The 13888-nt window shown below is 39.1% G+C and overlaps 1 protein-coding gene across 2 annotated transcripts in view; it reads left to right on the top strand.

Moving 5' to 3' along the window:
- SF3B3 (splicing factor 3b subunit 3) overlaps positions 1-13888 on the top strand; it is a 39566-nt gene that overhangs the window by 3815 nt on the left and 21863 nt on the right. For both annotated transcript variants that reach the window (XM_084906681.1, XM_084906682.1), the window contains exons 2-10: positions 1677-1814; positions 2843-3169; positions 3901-4073; positions 4594-4735; positions 6020-6132; positions 9729-9866; positions 10021-10124; positions 12519-12684; positions 13391-13486. In XM_084906681.1, the coding sequence (XP_084762807.1) occupies positions 1745-1814; positions 2843-3169; positions 3901-4073; positions 4594-4735; positions 6020-6132; positions 9729-9866; positions 10021-10124; positions 12519-12684; positions 13391-13486 (1329 nt within the window). In that variant the 5' untranslated portion in view covers positions 1677-1744. The remainder of the gene's footprint in view (positions 1-1676; positions 1815-2842; positions 3170-3900; positions 4074-4593; positions 4736-6019; positions 6133-9728; positions 9867-10020; positions 10125-12518; positions 12685-13390; positions 13487-13888) is intronic.

Here is a 13888-nt window from a genome sequence, read left to right as displayed (position 1 = left end):
GAGGTGGACACTAGGTGCATCCCTTTGTGGGATGGGTGCACAGTCTTGTTGTAGTTAAGCCTTGATTGCTGTTGATACCCTGGGAGAAACTGGCCTCCAGGCAAATTGGCTGTGAGATCAGCTGTGGCTATAATGGAAAAACTGCTGTAATGGTGACACCCTTATGGGGCAGGACTTGCTTTAGTGGGGCTTTGGTGCTTACTGAGTGCCCCCTGAGTGTGTCCCTTATGGATGTGAGGAGTTGAAATCTGGTATTGTCTCACACTAACCACTAGGAACACTGGCTCCTCAATCTCCCTGGAGGGACAAGTCAGCTACTGCCTGAGCCCACCCAGCAGGAGCTACAGGGGGATCTGCAGATTTCTCCGCTTTGCTTAGGGTTTGGAGGTTTTGGAGATGTCTGACCCAGCTGCACTTTGTTAGGTTAAGCTGGGAAAGGGCAGGCCATTCATATGCAAAAGCCTCTGAGCACAGCTCTGGTGGGTTGTAAATTGAGTGGGGTGGGGTCTCAGGGAATCACTAGGGTGTGGCAAACAGCCTTCCCTGCGTTTTCTGCATCTCTCGTTCCAGAGCAGTAAACAGTGATTCCTGCAGCAGTAAACAATGATTCCTGCAAGCACCTCTGCAAGAAAGCCATCCTCACTTTCTGACCTTACGCCAGACAGTCTAGCTTCTCCCGTAGGAGTCTGGGTCCCCAGAGTCTCGCCAGAAAAGAGTTCAGAGCAGTAGGGAGCTTGTATCTCCTTCCCGATTGAAAAAAAACAGTGCGCCCAGTCACCAGCCCAATTTGCGCGCCTCCGTACCTCTGCTTTTTCGTGCCTCTGCACATCCTACCCGGTCTCACTGCACTTTTTTTCTTTCCTTCTAGTTGTAGAACTTCTACTCAGCCAGCTTTCCTGTGGTTCTGGGTGATAGTTGTTTTGTCTTTTAGTTGTAGTTTTGGTGTGGTTGTGAGAGGCACCACGTATAGGTGTATACCTTATGCCACCATCTTGGTTTCTCCCTCCCGATTTAATTTCTTAGCTTTAATTTCCTCACCTACAAAATGAATTTTATTTTATTTATTTATTTTTAAATATATTTTATTGATTTTTTCCCCCCTCCCTCCCTCCCACACATCCCCTCCCTCCCCAGAGTTTTGTGTCCATTGGTTGCACTTATATGCATGTATAAAAGTCCTTCGGTTGATCTTTTATCTCCCCCAGATCTTCCTCCCCTCCCCGCTGTAATTTGACAGTCTACTTGTTGATATACTGTCTCTATATCTATCTTTTGGTTCATCAGTTTATAATGTTCTTTATTATCCACAAATGAGTGAGGTCATGTGGTGTTTCTCTTTCATTGATTGGCTTATTTCACTCAGCATGATGTTCTCCAGTTCCATCCAGGTTGCTGCAAATGCTGAGAATTCCTTCTTTTTTATGGCAGCATAGTATTCCATTGTGTAGATGTACCATAGTTTACAAAATGAATTTTAATATTAAATACTTTATAGGTTTCTTGTGTGATTAGAGGCAAAGAGTATATAGTGTCTGGTGAATAGAAGGTACTCTAATTGTGAATATATCGTTCCCCCATAGTCCTTACTATACTCTTTCTGCTGCCTTTAGCCAGAACTTCCTGAATAGAAATAACAATTTCCCAGCTGATATTTTTCTGTTTTTGTGTGTTCTCAGCTTGCTTTGACTTGGTGTAATCAACACTTGGATTGTGGAGTGGTGGGTTACTCAGTGGTGGTGTCACCATGTTCCTGTACAACTTGACTTTGCAGCGAGCCACTGGTATCAGCTTTGCCATTCATGGCAACTTCTCTGGTAAGTTGTCCAGTTAACTATCTTTCTGAATATATTATTTTCAATATTATTAGTTTATGTCTTATATTTTTTAGATTTGAAAATTATAGGAAATTTTTAATCATTAGAAAACATTAATTTCTAAAATGCTTTATAGCTTCCAAAGCACTTTGGAGTACTTTATTTTATCTGATACCCAAATGACCTTTGGCAAGTAAGGTGGCTCCTGCTAAGTGGTGGCATTGAGCAATGAGAATGGATTGGGATGGGTGAGAGTGGGATGTAAGATAGGATAGGAAGCCATTAAGATAGTGAAGACCTGACAGTGGGGATAGAAAGAAAGTAAATAGTATGAGTTTCCAACCTCTGTGGGAGAGAAAATGATAGTAATATTAAAGCAGCTTAGTTGAGACCAAAGAGAGAGTTTGGGCAAAGAAGAACTTAGTTATTTTAAACATTTAGATTAAAGGCAATGACAACTCATCTAAGTGGAATTATGTTGACTAGTTTGCATTTGGAGATATTGATAGCAGTTATGAAAGCAAGTGGTCTTTTTTAGATGAGTTTAGACATAAAGAGTATATTTTAGATGACAGTTTTTAAAGTTCTTGAAGATACTGCATCAAACTGCACAAAATATTAATATGATTTCTTAGGACAATAGTCTTAAAGAGGGATTAGAAAGAGACTTTGGAAATTTTTAATCTTATGATGCTAAGCATACATTAATACCATTTATGGACAGAGCTCAGTTATGCAGATTGTTGGCAAATGTTAGAAAAATAGTCTCTAAGAAGTAACCTGTGTCGCCATTTAAAAAAACGTTTGATACCATTTTTGTTAGATCATTTCAGTTTAAATGGAATAAATTAATTTCAAATACTGAGCCCTCAATCCATTTAATTATATCTGTGTTAACTATAAATTAATTTCAAATACTGAGCCCTCAATCCATTTAATTATATCTGTGTTACCTGGCATTTTGACTCATCCAGGTTACTTTTTGAGTAGTTCAGATTTTTCATGATCTTTATTTTTTGACAATCTAGGAACCAAACAACAGGAAATTGTTGTTTCTCGTGGGAAGATCTTGGAGCTGCTTCGCCCGGATCCCAACACTGGCAAAGTGCACACCCTACTAACTGTGGAAGTATTTGGCGTTATTCGGTCACTCATGGCCTTTAGGCTGACAGGTGGCACCAAAGACTACATTGTGGTTGGCAGTGATTCGGGCCGGATTGTTATCCTGGAATACCAGCCATCTAAGAATATGTTTGAGAAAATTCACCAAGAGACCTTTGGCAAGAGTGGATGCCGCCGTATTGTTCCTGGCCAGTTCCTAGCTGTGGATCCCAAAGGGCGAGCTGTTATGATTAGTGAGTGACTTGCTCTGTTGAATGCGTCTCTGACTATTATAGATGCTCAGTTTAGGATAACAATGCTATGATCTTGGCAGTGTGCTAATAAATCATAACTGGGTAAAGTTTGGATCATATGTCCATGGTTTAAAGTTACTTTTCCTTTTAAAACATGGAGAAAGTCTTAACATACCTTATCTACTTCCTGCCTAGTTGGAACTTCCTGTTTTTATATTTCTTGCTTTATCTGTAGAAAAAAGACTACAGTGAAATGATTTTATGTTCTTAGGCAATGAATATGGTTGCCATCATCAGCCTGAAGTGATGATTCACATTCATGTCTCTTCTCTGACAAATCTCATGAAGACAATTCTGTGTATCTGATCAGGCCTCTAGAGGGCAGCCCTCTCTGACCAGTCACGAAATCACTAGATCTAACTGGAAGAAGAAAGGTGGCAATTTTATGAATTATTGTTTAGTTTCCCAATACCATTAAATCTAGGGCACACTAAAATTTTTTGAAGAATTAATGGGATATTATGATCCCTATTAGGAAGAAGATGGGTAAAACGATGCTGTTCTCTATTTTAACGATAGAAAGCAAATCCTAAGTTAGTATACAGTACTTGTAGATTTTGGGCTGGCTGTTAAAGATTTTTAAAAATAATTCAAATGAGAACCTAGCTGCTCTTTAGGCCCCTCTATTCACTATCTGGAACTCCTGTGTGTTTTGTCTCCTTCAACTACAGGTGCCATTGAAAAACAGAAATTGGTGTATATCTTAAACAGAGATGCTGCAGCCCGGCTTACCATCTCCTCTCCCCTGGAGGCCCACAAGGCGAACACTTTAGTGTATCATGTGGTTGGAGTAGATGTGGGATTTGAAAATCCAATGTTTGCTTGTCTGGAAATGGATTATGAGGTAATGGGGAGTGTGTGTCTTTTTTTTTTTTTTTTAAACCCTGAGTTACCTCAGAGCTTTCCTAAGGTTGTTTTTTCTTCATTGGTTGAATCTTCTATCTGTGCTGCTAACAAATCTTTTCCATATTCCAAGTACCTTACTGAAATTTGGAATGTTTCAGAGCTTAGCTGATTATATAATAGCACTTTGCTCTTTTTGAATAATCTTCCTTTGGAAAAAGAGTATTTATTGAGAAAACTGCCTGAAAAGGAAGATAAAACTGTTTTGGGGGTATTTTTTTTCCACAGAGAGACAGTGAAAGGTGAAAGGCAGTATCCTCTAGATGAGAAAACCTTGCTCCCAGAATTAGGAGACCTGGGTTCTTGTCCCAGCTTTACCATTACCTAGTAGTGTGATGGCAAACCATTTAGCATCTATGGACTGTTGCTTTCTTGTTTGTAAAATGGAAGAATCCTGATGTCCTTTAAAAGTGTGATTTTATGGAACTGATCAGTCTTTGTGCTGTTGTGCTCCACTGTAGGAAGCAGACAACGATCCAACAGGGGAGGCAGCAGCTAACACCCAGCAGACACTTACTTTCTACGAGTTAGACCTCGGTTTAAATCATGTGGTCCGAAAATACAGTGAACCTTTGGAGGAGCATGGCAACTTTCTTATTACAGGTATTTTTCTCAGAGCTGCTCTGTACCATTTTGCCTGGTCCATTTTATGCCCAAACTCGGGAGGGTTTACTTCATAGGGTCTGAAAGCTAACTGATTTGCAGTAAGCCTAAGTACCTTGTCTATGTTTGGTGTGGTGGTAGCTACTGCAGGATTCTCAGCAGGGGAATAATAACCTGGAGATTACAGACATACCTCAGAGGTAGTGCAGGTACAGTCCCAGACCACCACAATAAAGCAAATGTGCGATGACGTGAGTCACATGAAATTTGTTTTCCAGTGCATCTAGAAGTTTTGTTTATACTGTAGTTTATTAAGTGTGCAGTGGTATGTCTAAACAGTGTATGTACCTTAATTAAAAATACTTTATTGCCGAAACCGGTTTGGCTAGGTGGATAGAGCATCGGCTTTCGGACTCTAGGGTCCCGGGTTCGATTCCGGTCAAAGGCATGTACCTTGGTTGCGGGCAAATCCCCAGTAGGGGGTGTGCAGGAGGCAGCTGATCAATGTTTTTCTCTCATCGATGTTTCTAACTCTATTCCTCTCTCTTCCTCGCTGTAAAAAACCAATAAAATATATATTTTTTAAAAATACTTTATTGCTCAAAAAAAGTTTACATGCTACAAATATGCTACAAAATATTAGCCATCATCTGAGCCTTCAGCAAATTGTAATTTTTTTGCTGGTGGGGAGGGTCTTGCCTTGTTGATTTAAACACAGTATCTGCACAGGGCATTCAAATGAGGTATTTGTACTTACATTTTGGCTAATGGAATGAAGGATAATGAGACTAGGTTAGATTGCTAAGCCAAGAAATTTGTAGCATGAGAAGTGCTAGGAGAGATTCTAATCAGTAGGGCTGTGAGGAGAGAGAATTGAAGGGTAGCAACCAGGTTTCTGGTTTGGCCTTTTTGTTGGGAGTATTTTCTAAAGTACAGAACCCAGGAGGTAGAATAGGTTTGGGAAAGAACTTGAGTTTGTGAGCACATCGTATTTTGAAAGTGCCAGTGGGATATCCATGCGCTTGGATTATAGTTCTGAAGCTGAGAACTCAGTTCTGGGCTTGGAGCTAAAAATTTAGATGAATTATCGGATATCTGAACAGGTTGAGTCACCCAAACTGGGCTCCGTTTTTGTGTAGCATAACTTTCAGGGAAAAGCAACACTTGGAATGTTGTTCAGCTTTAGGCACACTGTACCTTCAGGTTGTGCTATGGGAGAGAAGGAATTGAAAGCTAAATTCATGGTTATTTCAAATCGTTATTAAGTTTTATTTTCTCTGACAGTTCCAGGAGGGTCAGATGGTCCAAGTGGAGTGCTGATCTGCTCTGAAAACTATATCACCTACAAGAACTTCGGTGACCAACCGGATATCCGCTGTCCAATTCCCAGGAGACGGGTAAGGTCTTTAGGAGAAGAGATATTTGTGTTTGTGAAATAAACTTAATTTTTGTAATTGCAGTATAGTCTCTTAGTCTATCTGTTACCAAGTTTCAGTTTCTTTGTAAATGTTATTTTTAATAAAGCTGATAAAATATGTTCGTAAAAATAAAACAGAATCTCTGAGGAAAGGAATTAAAAACAAAAATTTCTATTTCAGAGGAACCTATGAACATGATCAATTTGAAATTTGTTGCTAGTTTGAAGAAGCCAGGCTTATTTGTTGGAGATAAATTGTCTCTCGTTCTGTTTATCCTTTTCTCCTATTCCAACATACGGAAAACTTTAAGACTAGGACAGTGTATTTCAATATGCCTTTCACTTTACCAATTAGTATTTTGCTGCATTTCCCTTTTGTGTGTGTGTGTGTGTGTGTGTGTGTGTGTGTGTATAAGTGTATGTGCATGCATACAAACTTTTGGACACTAAATCATTTGAAGATAAGTTGCAGGCACCATGATACTTCACTACAAGAATCTAGGATGTGGCTCTTAAGAATGATTTTTTTGTTGTCTAACATTTTACATGTCTCCTTTTCCCCCACTTGACTCCCCCTTCCCTTTCAACCATTCCCACCCCGGGCAAGCCCCCACTGCCCCAGTGTTTGTCCATTGATTATGCTAACATGCATTCCATACAAGTCCTTTGATTGCTCTCTAATCTCCCCTCCCCTGCCTTTTGTCTCTGGCTCTCTTCTTGTTCATCAAATTACGTTCATCATTATATCCCACAGATGAGTGAGATCATGTGATATTTATTTTTCTCCAACTGGCTTATTTCGCTTAGCATAATGTTCCAATTCCATCCATGCTGTTGCAAATAGTAAAAGTCCCCCCCCCCTCCCTTTTTTTTTAATTTTTATAGTGGCATAGTATTCCATTGTGTAGACATACCACAGGTTTTTGTTTTTTTTTAATGTATTTTGTTGATTTTTTTACAGAGAGGAAGAGAGAGGGATAGAGAGTTAAAACATCGATGATAGAGAATCATCGATCAGTTGCCTCTTGCATGCCCCTACTGGGGATATGCCCGCAACCAAGGTACATGCCCTTGACCGGAATCGAACCTGGGACCTTTCAGTCCGCAGGCCGACGTTCTATCCACTGAGCCAAACCGGTTTCGGCACATACCAAAGTTTTCAATCCATTCATCTGCTGGTGGGCACTTAGGTTGTTCAGAATATTAGTTAATGTAAATTGTGCTGCTATGAACATAGGGGTGCATATATCCTTTCTGATTGGTGTTTCTAGTTTCTTGGAAGGACATTTTTTTATATAACCAAACTACTGATATAATTTACTATTTTATGTAATACAACTAGAGGCCCAGTGCACTGGCAGTGGGGAGGGGGTGTCTCCCAGCTTGGCCTACACCCTCTCGCAGTCTGGGAGCCCTTGGGGCATGTCTGACTGCTGCCTTAGGCCCGCTCCCCACATGCTGGCAGTCAGACAGCCTTAGTGCTGCCATGGAGCCAGTGTGGGAGCACACTGACCACCAGGGGGCAGCTTCTGCATTGAGCATCTGCTCCCTGGTGGTCAGTGTGTGTCATAGTGACCAGTCCTTCCCTGTTCAGTTGATTTGCATGTTAGCCTTTTATTATATAAGATTATTTTATATAAAGTTCAATTTCATTGTTCTCCAAAATTCCCTTATAATCTACAGACTTTCAGTCTCCTTTAATTTAGAATATTTTCCTCTTATTTTTGTTTGTTTTTTGTCTTTTAAAATACTGATGTTTTTAAAAAGGCTGGGCTAGTTTTCTTATAGTTTGTCCCATAATTTTTCCCTCATAATTATATCCAGGTTAATATTTTTGATAGAATTATTCTGTAGGTGGTGATATATATCCCACTAAGTCATGTTAGGGGCACACAGTGTTGGTTTGTCTCATTATTGGTGATGCTAAATCAATCATTTTGTTACGCTGGTGTGTCTCTGCTCTCTTAATCATAAAAGTGCCTTTTTCTTTTAATAATAATTGGTGTGGGATCTGGTGGTGAACTTTGAGACTGTGCAAATGTCCTTTTCTTTAACATCTCACCCAGTGTTTTGTTTTTTCCTTAATCAGCTACTACTTTGGTGGTTGAAAATGGTGTTTTATTGCTCTTAATTTTAATGGTTTACTATGGAAATTATTAAGCATATACAAAGGTAAAATATAATTAACCTCCGTGAACCTAAGCTTTAGTAATTTCCAACACATAGTTAATCTTGATTCATCTGATCTTCCTCAATCTCTCCTTTCAGTCTTGAATTAGTTAATTTTTTTTATATTAACATAGATCCTGGAGTTAAATCTTTTAGGAGTTACTTTCTCTAATACATGGTATCTGAGTAAGAGTCCATCAATTTTAGAAAACCTGAGAAGAAACTTAGGAACTTAAATTCTTGGTAAGGGGTAGAAAGTAATTTAGTTTGGTTGATGAGACATGTATTGAACATCCTACTGCAGGGCACTGTACTTGGCTTTGGGGCTACAAAGAAGTATAAAGCATGTTTTGCCCTTGAAGAGCTTATTTAATGAGAGAAATATAAAATGTTGGAAACAAAAAATCCAAAAATCATAGCCAAGGGAATGGCTCTTAGGAATCAAGGGTTGATGTTGGACAGAGCTGATTATGAATGGCCTAGATGGTGGTGGCGTAGATGTGGAAGAGATTTACTTATCCGCAGCTGAAGTGATGATTTTTAAAAGTTTGTGTCTCTTTTGTGACATTTTTCTTTGGAGGTAATTTTTTTTTTTTTTTTTTAATCCTAACTGGGGGAGTGAGGATATTTTTTCCATTTATTTGTTTATTTATTTATTTATTTATTTATTTATTCTTTTAGAACATGGGCGAGAGGGAGAACGTGAGAGAGCTAGGGGGTGGTGGAGAGAGAAAGAAAGAAACATGGATGTAAGAGAGAGAGACATCAATTGGTTGCCTTCTACACACACTCCGACCAGGGATGGGATTGGCCTGCAACCCAGGTAGTCACCCTTGGCCCATGCTCTTACCATTTAGCATGCCAGCCAGGGCTGGAGATGGTTTTTGCCATACTCAGCTAATTAGACTATAGAATGTAATTATGGCTATTTTTTGGTACCCAGGCTTTGTTTTTTTTTTTTTTTTTTTTTTTTTTAAATATATTTTATTGATTTTGTACAGAGAGGAAGGGAGAGATAGTTAGGAACATCGATGAGAGAGAGTCATCGATCAGCTGCCTCTTGCACACCCCCTACTGGGGATATGCCCGCAACCAAGGTACATGCCCTTGACCGGACTCGAACTCGGGACCCTTCAGTCCCCAAGCCGACGCTCTATCCATTGAGCCAAACCGGTTTGGTACCCAGGCTTTGTTATGTACTTATATCAAACAATAATTTTTAGATATTGTGTTTTATTACTATATCTAGCTGGCTGCTCTGGGTCAGAGGTTACTAGTATATAGAGAGGCTCCAGGTGCCTCTAGGCCTTGGGTAGCTTGTATTCCAGCTGAAATACAGTATAAGGTGCTGAAATACAGTATAAGTACTCATTTCTAAGATGTTGGTTGTATGTTTAATTTTGCTAGAATGACCTGGATGACCCTGAAAGAGGAATGATTTTTGTCTGCTCTGCCACCCATAAGACCAAATCGATGTTCTTCTTTTTGGCCCAAACAGAGCAGGGCGATATCTTCAAGATCACCTTGGAGACAGACGAAGATATGGTAAGCAGACCATGGTTAGAGGCGGGCGGGGGGGACTAAAGTAAAGTATTTTATTTGCTACTCTGCTAACGCTGTCTTATAGTACTGGGCTCCCTTCCGTGGCCTAGCTTAGCTTCACTTACCTACACTAGAATTTATTTCCTTTTCATTCCAGGTTACTGAGATCCGGCTCAAGTATTTTGATACTGTGCCTGTGGCTGCTGCCATGTGTGTGCTTAAAACAGGCTTCCTTTTTGTAGCATCAGAATTCGGAAACCAGTGAGTAATCCTTTTATTCCTCTAGTTCGCCCTGGTTACTGTAACAATTGCAGGAGGGAGAAGATGTGGCTTTTAAGGGCAGGGAGCCTTTCACAAGAATGTTTAGCTTCTTCAAAACAAAAGTTTTGCCCTCCTTTATCTTTTACGTTCTTTTATTTTTCTCCTCTTCCGTGACTTTGATCTGTACCTGTGGGTTGCTCCATACTTTAGAAGGAATCTCCTGAGCTTTTTGCTGGAATAAATATTTATTGAAATACTTAGTATTAAACAGATGTTCCACAAACACTTTGTTTGTACAAATCTAAAGAGAAGAAAAAGGAAAGTCATCATAAGGAAGTATTATTGAGGTTCCTGCTGTGGGCAGTGGGAACTCACTTTTAGGAGCATCAAGTTAGCAGAGTGCCCCTTAGATGGCCTGTCTGAAGGTTAACCAGTTGTACGTCTAGAGAGGCAAGCGTTTTGACCTAGCAGTTAACTGATTAAGAATACCAGGTCCTATTTCTTCTGGGTTGAAAGTTAACCCTGGGGCATGAACTCCTCTGTATATCCTGTGGCTCGGACAACCTCCCACAGGATAGAGTACTTAGGGCAGAGAGTAGGAAAAAAAGAGGACAATATACAGGTGGGATGCTGTCAGAATGAGGTGAGTTGGATCTTGTGAGAAATTATTCATTTCTGTTGCAGCTGAAATTTGGAAGACTGAAGAGTGGTGATTTGGGGCATTAGGAACATGTGGTGTTAGCACATTTAATCTGTGCAGCAACCTATTTATTAATCAAACACTAATTTAACATTTGCTTACATATAAGTTCCAAGCTGTTTTAAGCACTTTACAAATATGAATGTATAACATTCCCATTAAGACAGTGCCATTACCCATCACAGTTATAGTTTAGGGAGCTGGGTTACAGAGAATTTAAGAAATTTAATCACAGCCAAAACCGGTTTGGCTCAGTGGATAGATCATCGGCCTGTGTCAAGGGCATGTATGTTGGTTGTGGACACATCCCCAGAAGGGGGTGTGCAAGAGGCAGTTGATCGATGATTCTCATCGATGTTTATAACTCTCTCTTCCTCTCTGTAAAAAATCTTAAAAAAAAAAAAAGTAAGAAATTTAATCACAGGACTAAATCGAATTCAAACCCAGACAGTCTTGTTCCAAAGTCTCTATCTTGAGCATAGTGTAGTCTCAGAAATTATTTTATTGGATTCAGCCAAAGCAACCTTTCCTGTGATGGAGATAAACTCATATTCTTTAGTTACTAGACACTGAGGATACCTCTGACAGGTGGTCTTTATCATCTGCATAGGCATCTGGCCTGAATAAGGAGTTCATGTGAATATTTGTGTTCTATTTTCTCAAAGCTTTTTATAAATTGTTCAAGGATGATAACCTTATTTGCTTTTTCATGGTTTAGCATAAAATCTGCTGTGTTTACCAAAAGTTAAATGCTGAGGTTTATTGGGTATCTTATGTGTTTCAGACACTGATTTAGTCATTCTTCTTTTAAAAAGCTGTATGGGATATTGTTCTAAGTGCTCTGTATTAAAGGTCTAATATATTACTTAAAGGATAAATATGACCAGTAGCTTGTTGTTTTGTATTCATCGAGCTGCTTCCCTAAAGCTCATTGCATACTCAACGTATGGTGGCAAATTGTTATAGATTATTCTCACATTGCTTTCTTCTTTGTGGTTTGCCTTTGAATCAGTTCACTAATAAGCATTATTAGCCATAGGACAGATTTTATTGCTTACTTTCTTTGGATACTTTATATTTTGCTTGGGTAACAATTCAATCATATCTGCATACTTCTGCAAGGTCACCAATTCTTGTTTTCAATAGATTTGGTCTGGTTTTTTTGTTAAATGGCCTGATTGTTTTTTTTTATTATTATTAAATTAAAATGGTTATTGATTTCCTGTGGGTTTTCTTTATCCATATTTCATCTTATTTGACCAACATATTGTTTGCTAGGTGCCATGCACTGTTGTAAGTACTCAATTCTTTAGGAAAGCACTATTATTTCATTTTCATAAATGAGGCGAGTGAGGCATTGTGAAGTGAAGTACTAAGCCTGAGGTAATGTGGCTGTTAAGGGCAGAGCTGTGATTCAAACCCAAGCACTCTAGTGGAAGCCCAATGCTTTCATTATACTGATTTGAATTCAATGGATTTAATTTTTTCATTCCTTTTCTATTCTTTAAAAAAAGAGAGAAAGAGAAAACTTTACTCAGATAAGCAGAGATTTCAAACTATAGATGTTGACTCAAAAGTTCATGCTATAATTTGGATTAGATAGTTATAAAGTGATTTTATGAGCATTTATGATGTCAGACATTATCTTCAGACAGAAAACGTTTTTAACCAAAGTTTTGTTTATTTCTCCTCAGTTACTTATATCAAATTGCACATCTTGGAGATGATGATGAAGAACCTGAGTTTTCATCTGCCATGCCTCTGGAAGAAGGAGACACATTCTTCTTTCAGCCACGGCCGCTCAAAAACCTGGTGCTGGTCGATGAGTTGGACAGCCTCTCTCCCATTTTGTTTTGCCAGGTGTGGGTCTTTCCAGTCACCTCCCCAATGAGCAGCGCCAGATAATTGCCTACAAAAGAGCTTTCATTTAACTGTCCAATTTGACAAAACTACTATAAATGACTGACCTCTTTTCATATATTGATCAACAAATAATTGTACTGGAAACAAGCAGCTAGTTGTCTGGGATGCCAATATGAGAATATGGCTTCCCCAGTTGGTGTCAAACAACCAGGTGCAGAGCTACCTATTAGTTGGGCAGCTACATCATAGGTGCATCTGTAGATAGTTATCTGTGATGAAATGAAGTCTAACGCTAGACATTAAATACAATTAAAGTAGTGATGAGGGAAATAATTGGAGGTATCTATAAATTTTAATGTTATGTGAATAAATGTGACTCACTGGTGAGAAAGTCACAGGTACTGATAAGATTATAGTTTGTATTTTTATTTGGAAGCAAAAGCTAAATTTTAGTTGGAGGATAGCACTTCTATCATTAAGTAAAAATCCTTTGCTAACTTAACTAGTACTGTCTTTTTATTTATTGGTAAAAAACATTTTCCAACTGATTTGCTTTTTGGAACATTCAGGCTTTTTCTTTCATGTCCCTAAGGCCAATGGCCAATATATAAACTTTATAAACTGAAAATTGATTTGCTCACTGAGAATAATCAGGGATCAGTGTGAAAACTTAGCACAAGTAAGACTTTCTTTTTCCATGCAGATAGCTGATTTGGCAAATGAAGACACTCCACAGCTGTATGTGGCCTGTGGTCGGGGACCCCGGTCATCTCTGAGAGTCTTGAGGCATGGACTTGAGGTAAGATTGGAGATACTAGCCAAAACTGGTTTGGCTCAGTGGATGGAGTGTCGGCCTGCAGACTGCGGGGACCTGGGTTTGGTTCTGGTCAGGGGCATGTGCCTTAGTTGCGGTGGGGGATGTGCAGGAGGCAGCTGATCAATGTTTCGATATTTCTAACTATCCCTCTTCCTCTCTCTAAAAAAAAAAAAAAAGATTGGAGTTACAGATCATCTGCATGGTTTGGAAGGAAACATTGGAAAATGTTTTCTTCCCTATTTCTATAAAGTTTAGAGTTTAAATTTCCTGTTCCTTAACATATTATCACAATAGGCCACATTTCTAAAAAGTGGCAAATGGGGAATAAAAGGGAAAGATCATATCTGTTAGTTCCAGGCTCACTAGCCTTTACATGGAAATTAG

This window comes from Pipistrellus hanaki (genome assembly GCF_964339955.1).
Source record: "Pipistrellus hanaki genome assembly, chromosome: 15".
Classification (NCBI taxonomy): Eukaryota; Metazoa; Chordata; class Mammalia; order Chiroptera; family Vespertilionidae; genus Pipistrellus; species Pipistrellus hanaki.
Note: the sequence above shows the minus strand (reverse complement) of the source record. Positions and strands in the feature narration are given on the sequence as shown.